The following is a 19146-nucleotide window of genomic DNA, read 5'->3' as shown; positions in this document are numbered from 1 at the left end:
ACCAGACCAATGTGAGTTCTGGGCTTCAAGCATCAGCTTCTTCAAATTCCTTTACAAAGGACTGGTTACAAAAGACTTAGCCCAAACTTTTGGAATCTCCCCTAATTTATTTCCCACAGACTCTCAAATTCCTTCAGTGCATTCATCCCTGTGTGTTCAAGACAGCTAGTGTGGTGGTTTGAGTTTTGGACTGTCCTTTGCCAATTTACTGAATACTGCATGGATTGGGCACTCATAATGTTTTCTCCTAAACACTATCAGTGGTGGTGGGGGGAACACTACAAATAAATGCATTTCTATTTTGTAGAAACACACTTCTATTTGTGTAGTTTTCTTAAGGTGCTGAAGATAGCAGTAGACTATTCAGGTGTTCAGAGGAAACACAAGAGCCCAGAAGACACTGCCTGAGGGCAAAATACTACCTTAGACTTAATGAGAAGTGAGGCAGTGAACTGTGTTTGCCTCTAATTCACTATTTGCAAAGTGTTTAAATGGCTCTCCATGGCACGGAGTGCAAAGGCTTTTGGTTTGAGACACTACAAACAACTTTCTTACCTCTTCACATATAAGTTGTAGTTAGTGTTTAAATGTGTATCTTTGCCTGAGTCCCAACTGCACATCATATTGTCTGAATATTCATGTATGACACAAGTTAAATTGGCTGGTCTGTCAGGTAGATCTATAAATTACAAAACATGTGAGGTTATACTGAGTCAAAAAACAAATGTACCAAACTACAGAACATGGAAACATTACTTCTTGGAGACTGGCTGGAGAATTCTGGGATTTCTTGTTGAAAGAGAGTAACATTTACAAGCTCCACCAGTTTCTGTTTCTGTTTTCTTTCTAAATCACTATTTTTGCAAATAATTTTAAATAAATCAATGTCATTTCCTTTAAGAAGATATAAGAAGAGAAATATGGGCAGAGATTTTGAGCACATCCATTTGGGAGACAGTTCCACTGAAACAAAAATGATTCGCTATATATACATAGCTTAGAATGAGCTACCAGCCATCTGTAAATACAGTTTGCAAAGGATTTTAAAATGTTTTGTAATCATTATGCAGTACATGAATGTGAAATTCATTATCCTAAGGGGAAAAAAGTTGCTTAGGAGCCAATATCATTATTTTCTGAGCTAGGCTTTGCAACACATGTTTTACCAATACAATCTTAGAAGGTGTTCCATGATCAGTTTTGTTCCTTTTAAAGCCTTTTTTAATGCTTCTTTACTCAGCATTGTGATGTCTCCTAGTCCAAAATGAAAGGCCAGTGTTTCCTTTCTTTTCCTGATTTATATTAAACCTCTTTGATCCATAATCATCTCCTCCCCTCCCTTGGGCTTTGCAGGTTAATATGCTATACAGATGTTGTACAACATGGATGTGGCTCAACTCCATATAGACAACCACTTACCATCAGTGCTAAAAGTACTGTGGGATATGAGAAGTTATCAAAGAAAGTTGTAGTACATTATTCACATGGAAATAATACTGGAATTCCAATCACATTTAGTGACAGGGGAATGGGAACATGCCCCAATCCACACGACTCAAGACACTTCTGAATAAACATCAACAGGATTCATTGGACATCTCACTGACTGAATGAAATGTATACCAAAGTAGGTATGTGCATAAGAGGAAGAAGCTAAATTAACAATGGGACTCGACAGACCATCCCTTTGGAGCAGCATCCTGCCGTCCCTTTCAGCACCAGATTGGGGCCACAGCAACTGCATGCCACAGCCCCGGTCTGGTGCTTTGCTGGTGCTAAAAGGAACAGCAAAATGCTGCTCCTTTTAGTGCTGGGGAAAATGTGCCCTTGCCGCCGCTGAAGCATCTTTTTGGTGCTCCTTTGGTGCAGCGTGTCTAAACACTGTGCCAACAAAGTGCCATAACACCCTCCACCATGTGGTTGGGCACATGGCATGACACCGGCATGGGGGCAGCTAGCGTACATATGCCATGCCCACACACCAGCGTATAATGCCGGTCTGTTTAACCCCAATTTTTGAACTTTAAATATAAATAAATACTCCATCTCTAAAATGTTATCATCAAAAATCCTGGTGATTGTCCCAAATGAATCAAAATAATCTAAACTAGAAAAAAAACATACTGCATCATTATAAATTACTCACAGCCTAAACAAAATTGTGTTCCACATATCATATTTTTAGATTTTTGAGAACAGTTCACAATACACCGGACTGTAGAAAATGGATGTTGATAATCATGCAGCTGAAGCTGAATTGTAGTCTTGTTTATAACTGTCAACAATTGGTCTCTGACAGGGACATTATTTAGGACGAAGTATAGTTTGCCATTCTGACAGAATTCTTTATCAGCACGGCAGTTGATAGAAATGTTCTGGCCCATCTGAATGAGTGAGGCTGGTTCTGTCCACACATGTCCACTACAGATTATAAAGCCTGTGTTGAAAAAAGAATACCATAATTATGTTAACAGTAAATATGTTTATGAAAATACTAGCTAGAAACAAAATGAAACTTGCTAATCACCAAGCTACAAGAGATTTTGGACTCAGGTTAATACCACCAAAACATTATATTACATATCCAAAACAGTCTAATTAGATGCCTGTTATCAGGATATGTGATTTCAGTGGTCTTCATCTAATTCCAAATTCTTATGAACCATGAGAAAAGCAGAGCAGTCAGCAGAAACTGAATCATCTGAGTTCACAGCGTGTACTTCTATTTAGAACAGACAGACTGATGATATAAACCTTGTCCAGATGAGATAGATGTATAAGTGTTTCGAAAAGTATGAAGGAAAGTGAGGCGGGTTACAGACCGCCGAAAAGCGGTGTTCTGCTGCTGCCGCCGGTTGCTGCATCCGGGAACCGCAGCAGCCAAACCGCGCGGTTCCCGGACGCAGCGAAGAAGAAGTGCCAAAATGGTGCTTCTTCTTGTGCCCCAGATGGGACACCATGAGGTGCTACTTGCGCACTCACGGCGTCACATCTGGGGTGCGACGTGCGGACGCTATGCGTCTGATACGTCAAAATGGTGGCGCCCGTGTGTATAGGGCGCCACCATTATTACGCCCCCATCATGTGCTAGGGGTGAGGCCGGTATGGACGCTAGGTCCTCGGCCAACCCCTAGCGCATGACGGGGGCGCTGCAAAGGCCCGTTTGTAACGGGCCTGAGTTAGCATTCATCATCGCAAGGGATGCTAAATCTCAATTTCTCCAAATCCCAACAGTGTTGAGAACAATTAAAGAGTCTTTCATCCTATCCCATTTGTGTCACATAGTAATCCTCACCCCAGAATGATGGAAAAACATGAAGTTTTTGTACAAAAGCTCTGCAGCTTCCCCAGAATACTACACAGCTTTCTGGAAGCTACACCACTAATCCTGAGAACTATGCAGTCTGCCTTGAAAATTGTGAAGCTTTGGATATAGAAAGGACTGTTTTTAGGCAGCCAAGAGTGTGCTTTGTGTAAGACTGGTTTTTCAAAATGTAGCAAACAGCAATGTTGCACAACAAAAATATTGCAGAACAAAAATATCACACAAATGACTTCTTCACAGAAATTGACATATGTGCCTCTATCTTGAACTGAAGTGTATGAAAGGAAACATTTGATAGAAATCTATAAGTGTATAAGAGAGATCCAGTGTGGTGTACTGATTTGAACATTGGACTATGATTGACCTAAAGGCACACAACAGCAACAGAAAATAAATGTTCTATAGAGGGGATTTAAGAGACACCTTTACATGGGCAAGATAGCATGTTACCATTTCATTGCTTTTTGCTTCTTAAAAAAGACTTTAAGATTTATTTGAGAATGGCACAAAACTGTTAAATCCTGTCAAATAATACCTTAAAATGCCATTAAAATAATTTTTTAAACAAGCTAGGAAAAATTAGTGGCAGCTGATGGCTTCCATGTCATTCTGATGGTGAATCTGGTCTGGGTTTTTGTATGAACTCTAAAAGATATCCAAAGGATTCAACACCATGGATCCAGTCCCCCAACTAGGTATAGTGTCTTGGATAGTTTCTTCAAAATTTGGATGAAAACCCAAAGTGGATTCCTTTGGCTCTCTGACATGGAAGCCCCCAACAAACACTGGAAATCATTACTAACTGTTACATCAGTAACATAACTTCATTCCCACTTGTTGCATTCTCCCTCATTGCATTACAAAGTTGTGTATTCCAGAGCTGCAATGAAATAAGCTGGTTTGATGCTGCTTTAACTGCCACAGCTCAATGTTACGGAATTCTGGGAATTATAGTTTATTGTGGCACCAGAGCCATGGCAGTTAAAATTGGTCAAACTGGATTATTTGTGCAGTGTGGATGCAGCCCTGAAAAAGGGGTACATCTTTGCAAGTAGATATGTTGCTTTTTTTGTTCTAAGCTCTAGCTAGAATATGGTTCAGCAAGAGACTTCCGTGTCCTCTAATTTGGGTAAAGACGTAAACAGAAACCTGCTGAGAGAACTATCAAAATAACACAAGAGGGTTTTGGTCTGTTTATGGCATTGGTGTTAGCCTTAGGAGAAGGTGAGATGGACTTTCTTTGACCTGGAATCAAGCTGAACTGAGCTCAGTGGCTTAGGGTTCACTGAGTGCATGAACACTGAACTAGGTTGAAAAACACTAGTAAGTGACCTTAACCAACCTCCATACTTGTATGGGTTGTTTGAGTACAAACAAGTAGTGGCTGATGGTCTTGAGTCACTGATGTGATGGGTCTGCTCAGGGTTTCAATCCAAACTTTAAGGGAGCTATCCAAAGTGCTAAGCCTATTTTGAAGATAGGGTTCAGTAACTTCACTTTGTTGTTAACTATTTTAAACTCATAGCATCCCCATGGATAAGACCCCTTGTCTTCCACTGCTTTGTTCAGGTCTCGTGGCCTCTTTGATTGATTCCATCTATCTGGCATTGCCTTGTTTTGCCCTTGAGAAGCTAGCCAGACTCCCAGCGGGAAGCCTCAGTGTCTTTCAAAGGTTTTAAGCAGATAGAGGGAGAGTCCAAGCTCACCAAGGTGTCAGTAGAAAAGCAGAGGTAATTATGGGGTCATGCAGATTGGCAGCTTGGAGCAGACTCTGGCTGCTCCAGTGCTGGTCATTCCCTGATTGGTGTTGGACCATGGTGACTGGCTGCCGAAACCAGCCGCTGCCATGGCCCTGAACAGGCTGCCAGCAAGGAGCGGTTTTTTTGCTCCTTTTTTGGCCAGCTTTTCCTGCTCTCTGTGCAGCTTCCAGCCACTTTGGGGGCATGTGTTGTCCGCACCCCCACCCCCCAAAGTGTCCGGAAGTAGCATTTTCCTGCCCATCTATTTTGGGTCTATGTCTTGTGATTCAGTTCTTCTAAAAAAAAAAAACCTCTTGAAAAGTGGTGCCAAATAAGAGTGGGTTTTCTGAGTTTACCCTGCTTTTAAAGAACTCTATCGGATCAGAATTAGATCAAAACCGGCAGCAAGTGGGGACGATGGACATTTAACCCAATCTGCAATTCGAAGAAAATCATAGTGGGAACCGACCTTCAGACTGTCCATCAAAGCCTGCAGACTCAGAGGACATGCCAGCATGTGGTCTTCCTCTCTTTCTAATGTCCTCTACACTTCCTATCATTATTATATTTTCTAATGATTCATGCCTTCTCATCATATGGCCAAAATACAGTGAACAAACCCATTTATTTGTCTTTTTGGTTGTCCATGCTATCCTCAGCACTCTTCTCCAAAAACTACACCTCAAATGAGTTGATTTTCTTTCTATCAGCTTTCCTCACTGTTCAGCTCTCACATCCATACATGGTGATGGAGAATACAATGGCTTGGATATATTTTCGATAGCTCCTTTGAAGTTCAGAGTGGATTCCCATCCATGCTGTCAGGGAAACTACCAGTCACCATTATGGTAACTACAAAAATGAATTTCCACCCATTATCTTCAAAGCATCATTCTTTTTCACTATCCAGTCCGATATAATTTGTTCTAGATACAAATTGTGGAAATACAGCTTTACTTTAAGGTGATGTTATTACCAAGCATTATAAAACTACAAACATCATAAAAACTATAAGGAGGTGGAAGAAGAGAGAGGTACAAGCTGCCAAGCTCAATCTGAAAACTGTGTGGCATTTCTATTTATAATCTTATTATTTGCAAAGACAAAAAAACCCTAACATTTTGCTCACATTGCAAAGGAACACTATAACAGTACCAACAATACTTAAAATGGGAGGAAATAGCTTTCCTTCCAGTAATTAATAAAACTATTCCATTCCAAAGCAAACTTTGCAAACATTGTTGATCTTCCTTGACTAATACTATTTATCCTAGGGCCGGGTATATGTTAAATACAGATGTTAACTCTAAGCAATTACTATTTCTGAACTGCAGTTCACCTACACAGTGTTTTCTTCTACTGATTTTCACACAAGTACAGACAGATCTAACCAGTAAACATGTTATTGAACAATCTGAAGTACTCATCTCTGACAATGCTTTCCAATGAATAATAGGCTGTTTGGGATTAATTCACAGCACCCTTTCATCATACTAAGATGTGATTATTCAACATATATGTAATGTTTAATGGCCAAACACAACACAGAATTAGGCGTAGGCAGTGGCAGCTAATGACATCCATATCTGTAGGGTGGTGAAATCTGCTCTGGGTTTTAGTCCAGTGTTTAAAACAGTGAGCAGAGGTGTTGAATCCTATGCATAAAATAGGTCTAGCTCCTTGAGTACTGCTTCTAAAGTTCTGACCAATCCCGGGAATGGATTTAGTGTCTCACCAATATGGAAGCCACCAGTAGACTAAATGATAACCTGATCTTGGAAGAGCCTTCAATACCCTCTGTTCAACCATATATAGGCTAATTGCCTACCATTTGTTTGGGAACAGCTTCTCAAATGGCCATTTGTTCAAAACTGAGGAAGTATCTCCAAATTATAAGCTCTGTAACTAGAATGTGACACCTGTTCAGTGCTTTATTCAGCAGCAACCTGAACAACTGACAAGTTGATCATTTAGAATTCAGACTGTGATGAACTGTGGTCCAGATTCAGCCTTAGTGCTCTAGCAAACTAGTTCTAGATTGTGCTCATTTAGATGGTCCACAACAGGGACGTAGCCAGGATTTTAGGGGTCCAGACTGAGTGCCACCATTATAATGGTGCTTGCGTCCGGCGGCGCAGCAGCACACACCATTCATTTTTCTAATGGAAGGGGGGGGGTCTGGACCCCAAGATCCCCCCCCCTTGGTTACGTCCCTGTCCACAATACTTAGTGTGTGTAATTGTTTAGTAGGAACAGCAGAACTATATCGGCCCAAGGATGCCATACTCACCCACATTAAAGCTTCTGCAGTTTTGTATGCTATGTGACTGGGTTAGTTTCTCAGATTATGATATTACAGGTCCAAGACAGCAAACACCAAAAACTCTCTTTATTTAGGCATTGCTAATTTGGCCCATCCGTGGCCCATCACTAGGGGATGTGGGATGCAGAATGCACTAGGTGACACCCTAAGGGTCCTCAAACACCTACATTTTGGCAGAAGTGGGCTGTGGCATTCACCTGCCTCCCTTTAAAATGCTTCAAGAGATGGTAGGAGCAGGGTGAGTCTTACTGGGAGGAGAAAGGAGAGGCCCCAGAATTTTTTTAAAATTAAAGTTTCAAATATCAAAATTTTAAATTAAAAAATGTTTTTAAACACCATTTAAAACTTTTGGGAATTTTAATTTTTTAAAAATTCTTTTAAAATTTTCTTTAAAAATACCACATTTTAACTCAGTCTTCACTATGTATATGTAAATACAATTATGTTGTGCATACGATATTGTAATTTGAAGGTTCAATTTTAATATTTCACAACTATTAGCATGACATTCTTTGGTACATATGGGAATTATGGTTTACAGGTAACATTAGTTCAAAAAAGCATTAGTAAGGATTCTGTTGGGTGTGAAATGGGAGGAGATCTATAGGGGGTGACACCATGAGTTACTGCACAAGGTGACATTAACCCTAGGGCTGCCACTGTGGCCCAAGTCAGTTTTAATTTTCACAAACTCATGAGTGATGGAGAAAAGATCTCTTGAATGATTTTGATCAAAGAGGATATAGAGATATGAAGTGTATGACTGAAAGTTCAAGTGCTCTTTTACAAATCAGATTAGAAAGGTTCCCCACTGCTGACAAATATATTTTTGTGAATAGTGTCAGTGCTGACAGAATGTTCTTCCTGTTGTGGCATATTTATGCAATGTTTCTCTTTTAACTTGAAATACTATTGAGCAGATACTTAGAATTACACAAACTGCTCTTAAAACCATTGGTAAAGGTAAAGGTAGTGCCTTGACATGAATGTCTACTCGTAACTGATTGTAGGGGGTGGTGCTTATCTCCGTTTCTAAGTCGAAGAGCCAGCATTGTCCAAGGACTGCTCTGGTGGTCATGTGCCCAGCATGACTGCAACAAATGCTGTTTACCTTCCCACTGAGAAGTGGTACCTATCTATCTATTTGCATTTGCATGCTTTCAAACTACTAGGTTGATAGAAACTGGAACTTGGGCCTCGAACTGTGAACCTTCTAATCTTCTGATCATCAGAACTGGCATCTTAACCACTAAGCCACTGCATCCCTTGTACAAGCATCATATTAATATATTATATTATCATATTATCATATCATATAAACCATTGTTACAAGCATCATATTAATCTGCCTATGTCTCCTATGCTTTAGGACATTGTTTCATTCTATAGGGTTCACATGGATATATCATAAATCCCTCATTTGTAAAGCAATTATAAGCATGTTTACTTAGAAGTAAATTCTAAGTGTGAAAGAACAGTGCTGCATACATAGAATAAGTTTACTTTATTTGGACTATAGCCACATTACTGCACTACACTCTTATAGTGCTGCTATTCCACTTTCACTGGCTGCCCCTTGTTGCATTCTGAGGCTTGTAGTTCAGTGAGGCCTAAGAGCTCTCTGGCTGAGAATTCTAAATGCTTCTCTCCCTTAACTACACATCCCAGAATGCTACAGGAGGCAGCCAGAGCAGTTATAGTAGAACAGCAGCACTATAAGAGTGTAGTGTGGTGATCTAGTTGGTCTCAGAACCTCTCAGCCAGCATGGTCACTGAACTTGCTGATGAACATATTCGGACATTGTAGTCCATGCCCCCCCCCCCCCCAATTGCTCTGCTTGAATCTTCAGCAATCTTTAGATTTATAGTCACTCCTTTTCAGATAGACATCAGGATCCCATAGGTCAATTTGATCGTCTAGCACTTACACATTGCCCACTCATTTAACCCAAGGCTTCTCTACATGGATTATTTATTCTGAATCTCATCTAGGCTTGCTGTTTTCTGTCTATACGATGTGGGGCCAAAGCCCTGAATTGGCTGTGGACTTTCTTCATGATGCCTGCACTTGATTTGACCTTTCTTCCCTTTAATCCAAATTTAAAAACCTTACCTTTTGATCTGGGGTTTCAGCTCTCCCCACATTGATGACAGGCATCTACCTTTCCATATGCTCCCTGAAAGCTACCCAGTATCACTGCTGCAAGTGTGAGTCACTCTGAGGTGATAACAAGGTGACCAGCATCGATAACATGGCTGGGTGCTTCACTGTAACTTCAACAGTGGTTCAGGACAAAGAACCCAAATCACACAGGAAGGTAGCTGCCCATTGAATATCCTGGCTAGTGAAGACAAGCCCCCAGATTGACATCTGTATTAATCTGTTTTGACATAGAACATCCACAACAATTACTATTACTACTACTACTCCCACTTTTCCCCCTCCAAACTTGTGACTCAAGGCAGCTTGCAATTTAAAACAACATTTCAAACTCTATGCATGTTTATTCAAAGGTTTATTCAAAACATTATTACATTTCTTCATCTTAAGCATTCTGAGATTACTTGCTTACTAAAAAAAGCAATCTGATAATAAAGTAGTGAAATCTGAAAATTTAGACATTCCCAGTATCTTCTTGGATTTAATACTTAACTGAACTTGTGTCTGAACAGCGGTTAGAAAGAAGGACTTGGTGGACCTTGCAGGAGAGCACATAGAAGACCATCAAAACTTTAGATGTAACCACCATCATTCAAAAAATGTGCTGGACATCAGCAAAAAGGCATGTCCTAAAAACAAAGGAAACAGTATCAGAGGCCACCTCTATAAGCATTAGTTCCTGAAAAGTAAATGAAAATAATGTTACAAGACTCCAGTGACTGTCTCCTGAGCATACAGCCCTTGCCTGACCTTTCCTGCCCTCTCAAGACAATAACTAAGGATGCATCTACACTGTTAAAATGATGCAGTTTGATACCACTTTAGGTGCTGTAGCTCAATCCTATGGAATCCTGGGATTTGTCATTTTACAATGTCTTCTCTGCCAATGACTGCTGGTGCCTCACAAAACTACATATCACAGAATTCTGTAGGATGAGCCATGGCAGTTAAAGTGGTGTCAAACTGCATGATTTCTAAAGTGTAGATGAACCCCAAGTGTGTGAAGTAGGTATGTGAAGGATGGGTTGAAATTCTTTACTCACTGGTCTCCATCTCAGTTAGGATGATGAACAGCAGGCTAATAATGCCCTTCTCTGTGCAAAGAGAGACACAGAGCTCTGTGTTATTCTCTGCATGGGAAAAGGAATTCTATTTTGGCAAGTGTGGGATCTTCAGCTCTCAACCCCTGATGACTTCCAGTCTGCCTGACCAAAACCTTTCCTTTTCCCCATCCCTTGTCAATCGATTGGGAGTGGTAAGTGTACTTTTGGAAACATGTTTCCTCATCCATTCTCAATAATCCATTCTCAATAATTAGTTCCCTTTGGCAGGGGAGGAAGGAACCAACACTTAACTTGGGCATATAAAAGGTTAACTAATTGTACAGTGGGACCTCGGTATCCACAGATTTGCCATCTGCGGATTTTGGTATCTGAGGTGTGTGTGTTTGTGTATGTGATCTGGAACGGCTCCCCCACAGATACCGAGGACTGACGGTAACACCACTTATTCTACAGTAACCACAACTACTTGCCAATGATATAATTATCAAGCATGAATTAGTACTTTGTAATAAGAATAATCTTACTGAAATGCATTATAACTAAACTAAGACAGCAATTAATTACCTGGCACAAAAAGGCACTATCTAGTATATCCTGCCTTATGTCCACTGACATTCCTCAAGTAGGCAAGCCAGTCTCCCATTCTCCAAATCTGGATGGTGGCTTCGAGTTTACCAGGAGCAGGTTTTCCACTCAAGCTCCTTACATTTGTATTTCTCACTCCCCCCCCCCCCCCAAAAAAAAAATATTCCACCACAAGAAGGAGCAGTATTGTTTGGAGTTCCTTTGCAAATCTGACAATTTGTCCAGTCCTTGTACAGGGCTTTCTCAGATCCCATCACATGAGGTGAACAGATGACTTATTTAGAGATCTGTATGCCCAAAGCACATGAAAAAGGGATTTAGGGCTATGGAGGCTCTGGTCTTTTCCTGCAACTTGCTTCCCTTATAAGCCATGAGGAAAATCTTTTTCTTAACAAAGCTCAGTACTGCTCTGACTGTATTAGTAGCAGATGATGTTCATAGCTGGGAGCTATGATGGCTGGAGGAGTGTGGACGCTGTAGTACAAAAAGGAACATTTCCAAGCTCTGGTTATGATAAATAGCTATGATGATTACTATGAGCTTTTCAATACAATGAACACCATTCATTCGTGCCTAGTTATAGTTGGCCAATTATCACAGCCATTTGAATACTAAGAAACAATGTGGAGGCACTATGGACAGATTTGAGGATGCTTTCAGACGAGGGATTTGTGGTACAACAACCTATCCAGATGTCATCTTCATGTATTTGTAATGTCCCACCACTCTTTTTATCTCTTTTTCTTACCTAAAATAATCCCTTAAAGAGGAAAAGATGGACTAGTTGCCCTGTGTCTTTTTGATAACATTGGGCCCATACAGACAGGCCAAAATAAAGCTGCTTTGGGTCACTTTGGAGGTATGTTGTTTAAATGATGCATGCGTCCTAAGAGGCCGGAAGCTGTCCCAAAGCCACATTCCAGTCCTAAGGACTGGAGCTCAGCTTTTGCACAGCTTCTGGAATTGTTGCAATTTTAGATATTGTAATTTAGATATGTATTTTAGATATTGTATCATTGTTGTAATCCCACTTCAATCCATTGGGAGAGGCAGGAAATATAAATAAAATTATTATTATTATTATTATTATTATTATTATTATATTAGCATAATTTGGAAAAGTAATTTTTCGCACAACAAATTACAATCTTTCAGGCTGTGAGATTCTGGGACCTTTCCAAAAAGAAGAAGAAGAGGAAGAAGAAGGAGTCTTAGTATGCTGCATTATTTAATTCAAGATACTCTTTGGACCATTTTGAAGTTAGAAATTGGTGTGAGACCTGCAATGTCCAGTCCAGAACCACCACCATCCTTGAATAAAGCTTTCTTGTTACTCATCATTAAGCCATGTTATTGAAATGATGTGTTGGCCTTTGATGTCCATGTGCATATACATTTATATACATGAATACTAGAGAATCAAGATTATATCAAATATTTTAAATGGATTTTTTTATTTCTCTAGGAGGACATGAAATAAAAGCATCATTTAAAAAAAGATGGGTATCAGAGAATAGGAAACACAGATGGGAAACACGGCTGTCTAGGGCTACATCTGCATTGCAGAAACAATGCAGTTTGACACCACTTTAACTGTTCTGGCTCAGTGCTATGGAATCCTGGGATTTGTAGATTTTTGTAACACTAGAGCTGTCTGACAGAGAAGGGTGAATATCTCATAAAACTACAAATTCCAGAATTCCATATCTATGGAGCTATGGTACTGTAAGTGATGTCAAACTGCATTACTTTTGTGGTGTAGATGCAGCCAAAGAGGAAGAGTTAGAATGGACAAGAAGGTGAAGGCCCATCTGTCAGTGAAACATTTAGAACCACTTGCATCTTCATTCCTCACATGCTCTGAAGTGTTGCAAATCATTAGGCATAAAGAACTTAGAAATGCTGTAAAGTATATTTGGACCCACATAATTTACAACATTATTAACTGTCTGACAAAAATGAAATTATTTTTTACCTCATTCTCCATTAAGCCATGTGTCTCGTATCTCTGCTGAACTTGATTTCACTTAGATAGTCATAGAATGAAACTCTTCTTCCTCTTTAACATGCATTATCTAGAATTTACTGCTATTTAAATCAAGGGGTGCGGTGGGCGAGACAGAAGCTGCTTGTGAGCAACGAATGACCTACATTACAGATAACCTGTGAACAACTTATTTTTTTTCTACGTTAAGGAACTTTTCCTCTTTGAGTCAGGCTGTGGGAAAACCCACAGCTCTCAGAAATCTGCCTCCTTTCACCTGAACTCTTTTTCCTCCTCTATTGTAGCATCACCCTTTGATCTAAAAAAAATTGACAGTCTCACGCAACAAGATTTCTAACACACTCAGAGTGGTCTCTTTCTCTTTCTCTCTCTCTCTTTAAAGAAATCTTAGAGGGTTTGAAAATGTTGATCTTGAAGCAGAACATGGAAAAGATAGTTTTGTGGGTTTTTCGGGCTATGGGGCCATGTTCTAGAAGAGTTTCTTCCTGATGTTTCGCCAGCATCTGTGGCTGGCATCTTCAGAGAATGCTTGCCTGGAACGGAGTTGGGTATAAATATACTGTGTGACCTGGGAAGGCAGGAGTGAAAAGTCTTCATGGACTGCAACTCCCCTAAAACCCAGCTGATGTAGCCATGAATGTATTGGCTGCTGGAATCTGGAAACTGTAGATCAAAAGAATAACTTTTCCAACCTCTGCTTTAACATTGGTCCATTTCATTGGGATAACATTCTTTAGGGCCCAGTCTTATGCTTGTTAATTTGAGAGTAAATTCAGTTACTCAGAGATTTAGGCAATGCTTACAACTTGACTCCCTTTAACCTTTTGTACCTAGTGTGCCCCCTACATTTAAACTTCTGTGTTCCTTGGTGCCTCTGCTATAACAAACATAGGTGTCTGAAGCTTTGAAGAAGGCACCAAGCAGTCTCAGACAGCTCCTCTGATGCTATAGAGGAATTGAAGAACTTGAAATGAACATTTCTTATAACTGCTAGTTGGGGCTGGCATGATTAACTATGCATCATGACTTTTTTAGAAGATAATGGATTTTCTTTCATTGAGGTTTTTTGAAGGTTGCATCTATACTACAGAATTAATGCAGCCTGACAACACTTTAACTGCCATGGCAGAATTTAAAAATTCTGTTTTGAATTTCACAAAATTTCACAGGGACTCCAGATGACAAGAGTGACAAGAAGGAGACGGATCCACTCAGAGGTCTAATCTGCACTGCAGAATTAATGCAGTTTGACACCACTTTTACTGCCATGGCTCCATGGCTATGGAATTCAAGAGTTTGTAGTTTTGTGAAACATTTAGCCTTCCCTTTCAGAGTGCTCTAGTGCCACAACAAACTAAAAATCCCAGGATTTCATAGGATGGAGCCATGACAGTTAAAGCAGTGTCAAAATGGATTAATTTTGCAGTCTAACAGCAGTTCAGTGAAGTTTTAGCTATCATGTTCCTGCACAGGGCAAAGGGTGGACTTCATCACCTAGCAATCTCTTACATCTCTATGGTTCTAATCAATGGGGATGGAGAAACAATGTTAGATGGACATCCCATCAAGCTCTTCACTAAGCCTGCAGTATCTACCATGCAACCAGAGAGAGAGGATGCAAGTCCACCTGACCAGATTTTAGACTCTTTTTTCTCTATCCCTTATTTTTGCACCACCAATCCCGAAGAGGCATTATGGAGAAGCATTAGTTTTGTAAAATTCCCAAGGTCCTAACTGATGCATCTGATTTGGTTTTTTGGTTTTGCTCATGAACCACGCCACTGTTTTTAAAATTAGACCAAGACACTCCCCCTGCACTATTCTTTGCAAGCCCCAGTGCCTCCCAGTACACTCCAAGACTCCTCTGCCACACACACACAAATTAAACATTTTCAGGTAAAAAAAAAAACAACCCATAAAATTTTGCCAATTACCTCCAAATGTGGCCAATGAGCTTAATTTTTGCCCCACAATGACCCCTAAACCCCTAGATGGAAAATCAAGTAAAGTAAAAACAGAAATGAATTTTGGTCATTTCTGCTTGGCTGAAAATGCATTGGCTGTTGTCCCTGGTGCAGTTGGCTTCCCATTTTAAGACCTTTTCAGAAGGACATACTAACAAGCCACAGCTTTGGGGTCAGTGTACATGACTGGCTGCTGATACTACCAAAGCCCTCATATGAATATAGTTGAATATAGAAAAAACAGTTGGCTTTACATCTTTTGGCCAGTTAGTCACTTAGGCTGGAATCTAGTAATAACGCCTAGAGAAATTCAAAAAACATGCAGGGGTAGCTGTGTTGGCCATTTAACAAATACAAACAAAAATCCATCAGTGATACCTTTACTGGCCAACTGAAATACACAATATATTTGTTACAAGCTTTCAAAGCTCGATGGGCTTCTTCATCAGGCAAGATTTTACAAACCAAACAGGGGGGGAAAATAAATAAAAACAATTGGAGATGTCGTTTCAGTCCTTAGTAAAGATGGGATGAGAAGTTCAAGGCAGAATTGCAAGGAATGCTGGAAAAAATTGGCAGCTCTTCCCACAGGCTACACAGTTATATGTCTGGAAACGGTAGCCTGGAATTGTTTTGGGGTATATATAACTGGTAATACACCCTAATATCTTGAAAAGATAAATGTATATATGGTATATGGATCATCTGATTTAATTAAATGCTATATTATTACCATAGCAAATTATTAACTGGAATGATACACAACACACATTAATACCAGATTTATTTCACTTGAGGAGGCAGGAGATTAATTTAGAACCACTGCTGCTAAAGATAAACAAGACTTCCAAAGGAATGCTGGATTTTGTTTCTTAAAAGTAACAGCAACAGCAACAGCAGAAGCAACAACAACAATAAGAAACTACAACCATTCTTCCCTCCCTTATCTTGACGAAAGTGATCTTTGTTGCATGTTTACTGAACCTGGTTTGGTCACCATAGTTTTAGCCAATGATGATGACACAATGAGCAAGAGAGAAGCTCTGTCAGACTGTGATCTTGAGAGAACACTTGGTTAGGTCACAGAAGGCATGAGGTATTATGGGTAAAAGGTCTATGGTTGATTCTGTTCCACATTGTTTTCTAGATTTATATCCTAATTCCCCTTTCTTTCCACCATACTAGCTAGTGTGCAAGGGCAAGATCATGGTATTTGATCTAAATCTAAATTCAATCTAAATCTTAAAGTACTGATTCCTGGGAACCAGAGCAATTTGAATGTCAAGAAAGCATTTTTGACTCTTCTTACGAACTGACTATGTTTAAAAGTCAATAAAGAACTCAGATCTTGGGGTGTCTACATCTCTAAATGCACACACACACATTAAATATACTGTGTACTGGTTGCATTTGCTTTTCACCATGCTGGAATTTCTCAAGATGGCAGACTGGGATATGGAGTTCAAAGACTAGCATACTATCTGTTTTGGAAATCCTAAGATCTTGGAATAAAGAAGATCCAGGGAAAGCAGAGCTTGTTTCCAGTCTTCCTGATTTCTCCTAATGGTGTAGGTATTAAGAATGTTCAAATTATATCCTTCTAGATTTGAAATGCAGTAATTTGCCAGTCTGCTTCTTCTTAAAAGATTCTCTGGAGAAGTGGACAAGAAGTTGTATTATATTGCTGGAAGCAACATGTCAGCACCTTAACAAGATATTCAGCTTTTATTTGGTTTTGTTGAAAAACGTGTATTAAAACCGAGAAGACTTTTAGTCATGTTGCTTGATAAATATTTTCTTAGAAATGTGTGTTATTTTAAAACAGATATATTGTTACTGATTCAGCAGTTTTCTTGGAGCTTTACCGCATCAGAAAAGAAAGCAGAAACAGAGCAGGAGAGTAGGGGCTTTCTCTGTGTTTTACCAGATGATGTTGTAGCACTTCAGTTCTCTTCCCACAGGAGATGGGAGTGTGGAAAAAAAGATCGCAACAGAGCTTGGAAAAGTTACATTTAGGAGCTGTAAAGCTACATTTCTCAGAAGCCTGCAATCAGCATGGAAATCAGAGTCCTAAAAGTAACCTTTCCAAACTCTGCATCTTGCATTGGCAGTTTGTACAAAAAAAAAAAAAAAGAAAAAGAAAAGAGCAGATAACACCCTAATATTTGTGTGTGTGTGTGTGTGTGTGTGTGTGTGTGTGTGTAGTATTTGTGTTTACATTTCATTTCATTTTCTCCCTATGGATATTTTATGCCTGTCATAGTAGGTAATGTATAGAAATCAAAAAATGATTCAGTCTGGCTAAATTTCAAACTCCTCCAGGGTCTAGCTGGAACAAATCTGCAATGGCACTTGAAGGCTGCAGTCTTCACACACACGTGGGAGCAATCCCCTTTAAGAAAGAGGGATGGACTGAAATGAGTGAATGTGCTTGAACAGAACATGGAAACTCAATCAGAGCAGTAAGCAAGATGGCACTGTGATCTCAAAGAACAAAATTTTCTGAAACCCCACCTTCTATGAAGGTGGAATTGCATGTTCCTGTGAGGCAAGAGGCTGTGTTGATGTGGTAGCAAAGACTTGGCATGACTACTGATGACAGTTAATATCTTCATATTTGAGGATCTCATGTAGTTCCTTCATAGCTGCCCTTTCATTTCCTAATCTTCTTATTTCTAGATTACAGTCTCCATATTGTTTTGTAACTAAGCTAAGCTCTTTCACCATTTCCATTTCTTCATTACCCACTTTAAAGTTAGGTAAATCTTCTGTTGTCATTATTTTTGGGCAGCTATGAAGGAGCTACATGAGATCCTCAAATATAAAGATATAGTGTTAAATATGAAAAGACAAAATCTTCCTAGCTGTACGATTTCCATTTTCTATGATTATGAAAGCTGCACAGTAAGAAAGCTGAGAGGGAAAAAAAATCAACACCCCTGAAATATGGTGCTGGAAGAGAATTCTAATGAGACTGTGGACCACTGAAATAACAAATAAATGAGTCCAAGAGCAAATCATGCACTCTAAAAAGCCAGTATGTTGTAGTGGTTTGAGTGTTGGACTATGACTCTGGAGACTGGGGAACGATTTCCAGCTCCACCATGAAATCCACTGGATTACCTTGGGCAAGTCACACTCTCTCAACTTCAAGGAAAGGCAATGGCAAACCTCTCTGAACAAATCTTGTTAAGAAAATCGCATGATATGGTGACTTTAAGGTCACCATAAGTCAGAAATGACTTGAAGATACACAAAAACAATGACAGAAATCTATCTAGGAACCAAGATGACAATCTAAGGCTATTGTATTTTGGACATATTGTTGAGATGACATGATTCATTAGAAAAGATGATAATGCTTAGTAAAGTTGAAGGCAGTAGAAAAAGAGGAAGACTGTATGACAGGCAGATGATTCAATAAAGAAAGCCACAATCCTGAGCATGCAAACCTGAGTAGGAGTGTTGATGACTGTGGGTTTTGGAGGTCTGTCACAGGTTAAACATTTATTGCTCTAGTCCTCACTTTTTCCTCTCTGGCTGATCTTTTTGATTTTAAAGAATTTATCTACAGTGACTCACCCCATGAATATAATATCTGCATATCTGCTTCTTAGCTCATGGATTTTCTGTAAAAAAATTGTTTTTGCTAAACAACCTTATCACCTAATGAAAGAAGATTATTCAGTTGCATCAGATAATCAGAAAATTGCACACTGTAGAATTTTGTAAACAGCTATATGCCACTTGTAGCCCAGCTAGAAAAAGTGGAAAAATGTAGATGTGTAGAAATTCTGTTTTGTATAAAACTGTCAGAAGTACAGAACATTGGCTTCCTCTGTTTGTGGTCACAGTAGGTCCTTGATAATGGTAGTTCCAAGTAACGTTGCAGCCTGGACTGAAAAGGAGCTTGTCCCCCCCGCCCCCCCTTTTAGCTGTTCCCACAGACTGTCCTCTGATGTATATTTTGAATAATGATT

At 39.6% G+C, this 19146-nt stretch overlaps 1 protein-coding gene across 1 annotated transcript in view; it reads right to left on the bottom strand.

Annotated features, from left to right (window-relative positions):
* Positions 1-5573, bottom strand: part of IL23R (interleukin 23 receptor) — a 37874-nt gene extending 32301 nt beyond the window's left edge. The window contains exons 1-3 of the mRNA XM_089518307.1: positions 5534-5573; positions 2147-2437; positions 556-679 (exon numbers count right to left, since the gene is read on the bottom strand). Of these exons, the coding sequence (XP_089374433.1) occupies positions 556-679; positions 2147-2437; positions 5534-5573 (455 nt within the window). The remainder of the gene's footprint in view (positions 1-555; positions 680-2146; positions 2438-5533) is intronic.
* Positions 5574-19146: the final 13573 nt, after the last annotated feature.

This window comes from Sceloporus occidentalis, unplaced genomic scaffold (genome assembly GCF_023333645.1).
Source record: "Sceloporus occidentalis isolate IW3139 unplaced genomic scaffold, rSceOcc1.0.p SCAF_3, whole genome shotgun sequence".
NCBI classification, from domain to species: Eukaryota; Metazoa; Chordata; class Lepidosauria; order Squamata; family Phrynosomatidae; genus Sceloporus; species Sceloporus occidentalis.
Note: the sequence above shows the minus strand (reverse complement) of the source record. Positions and strands in the feature narration are given on the sequence as shown.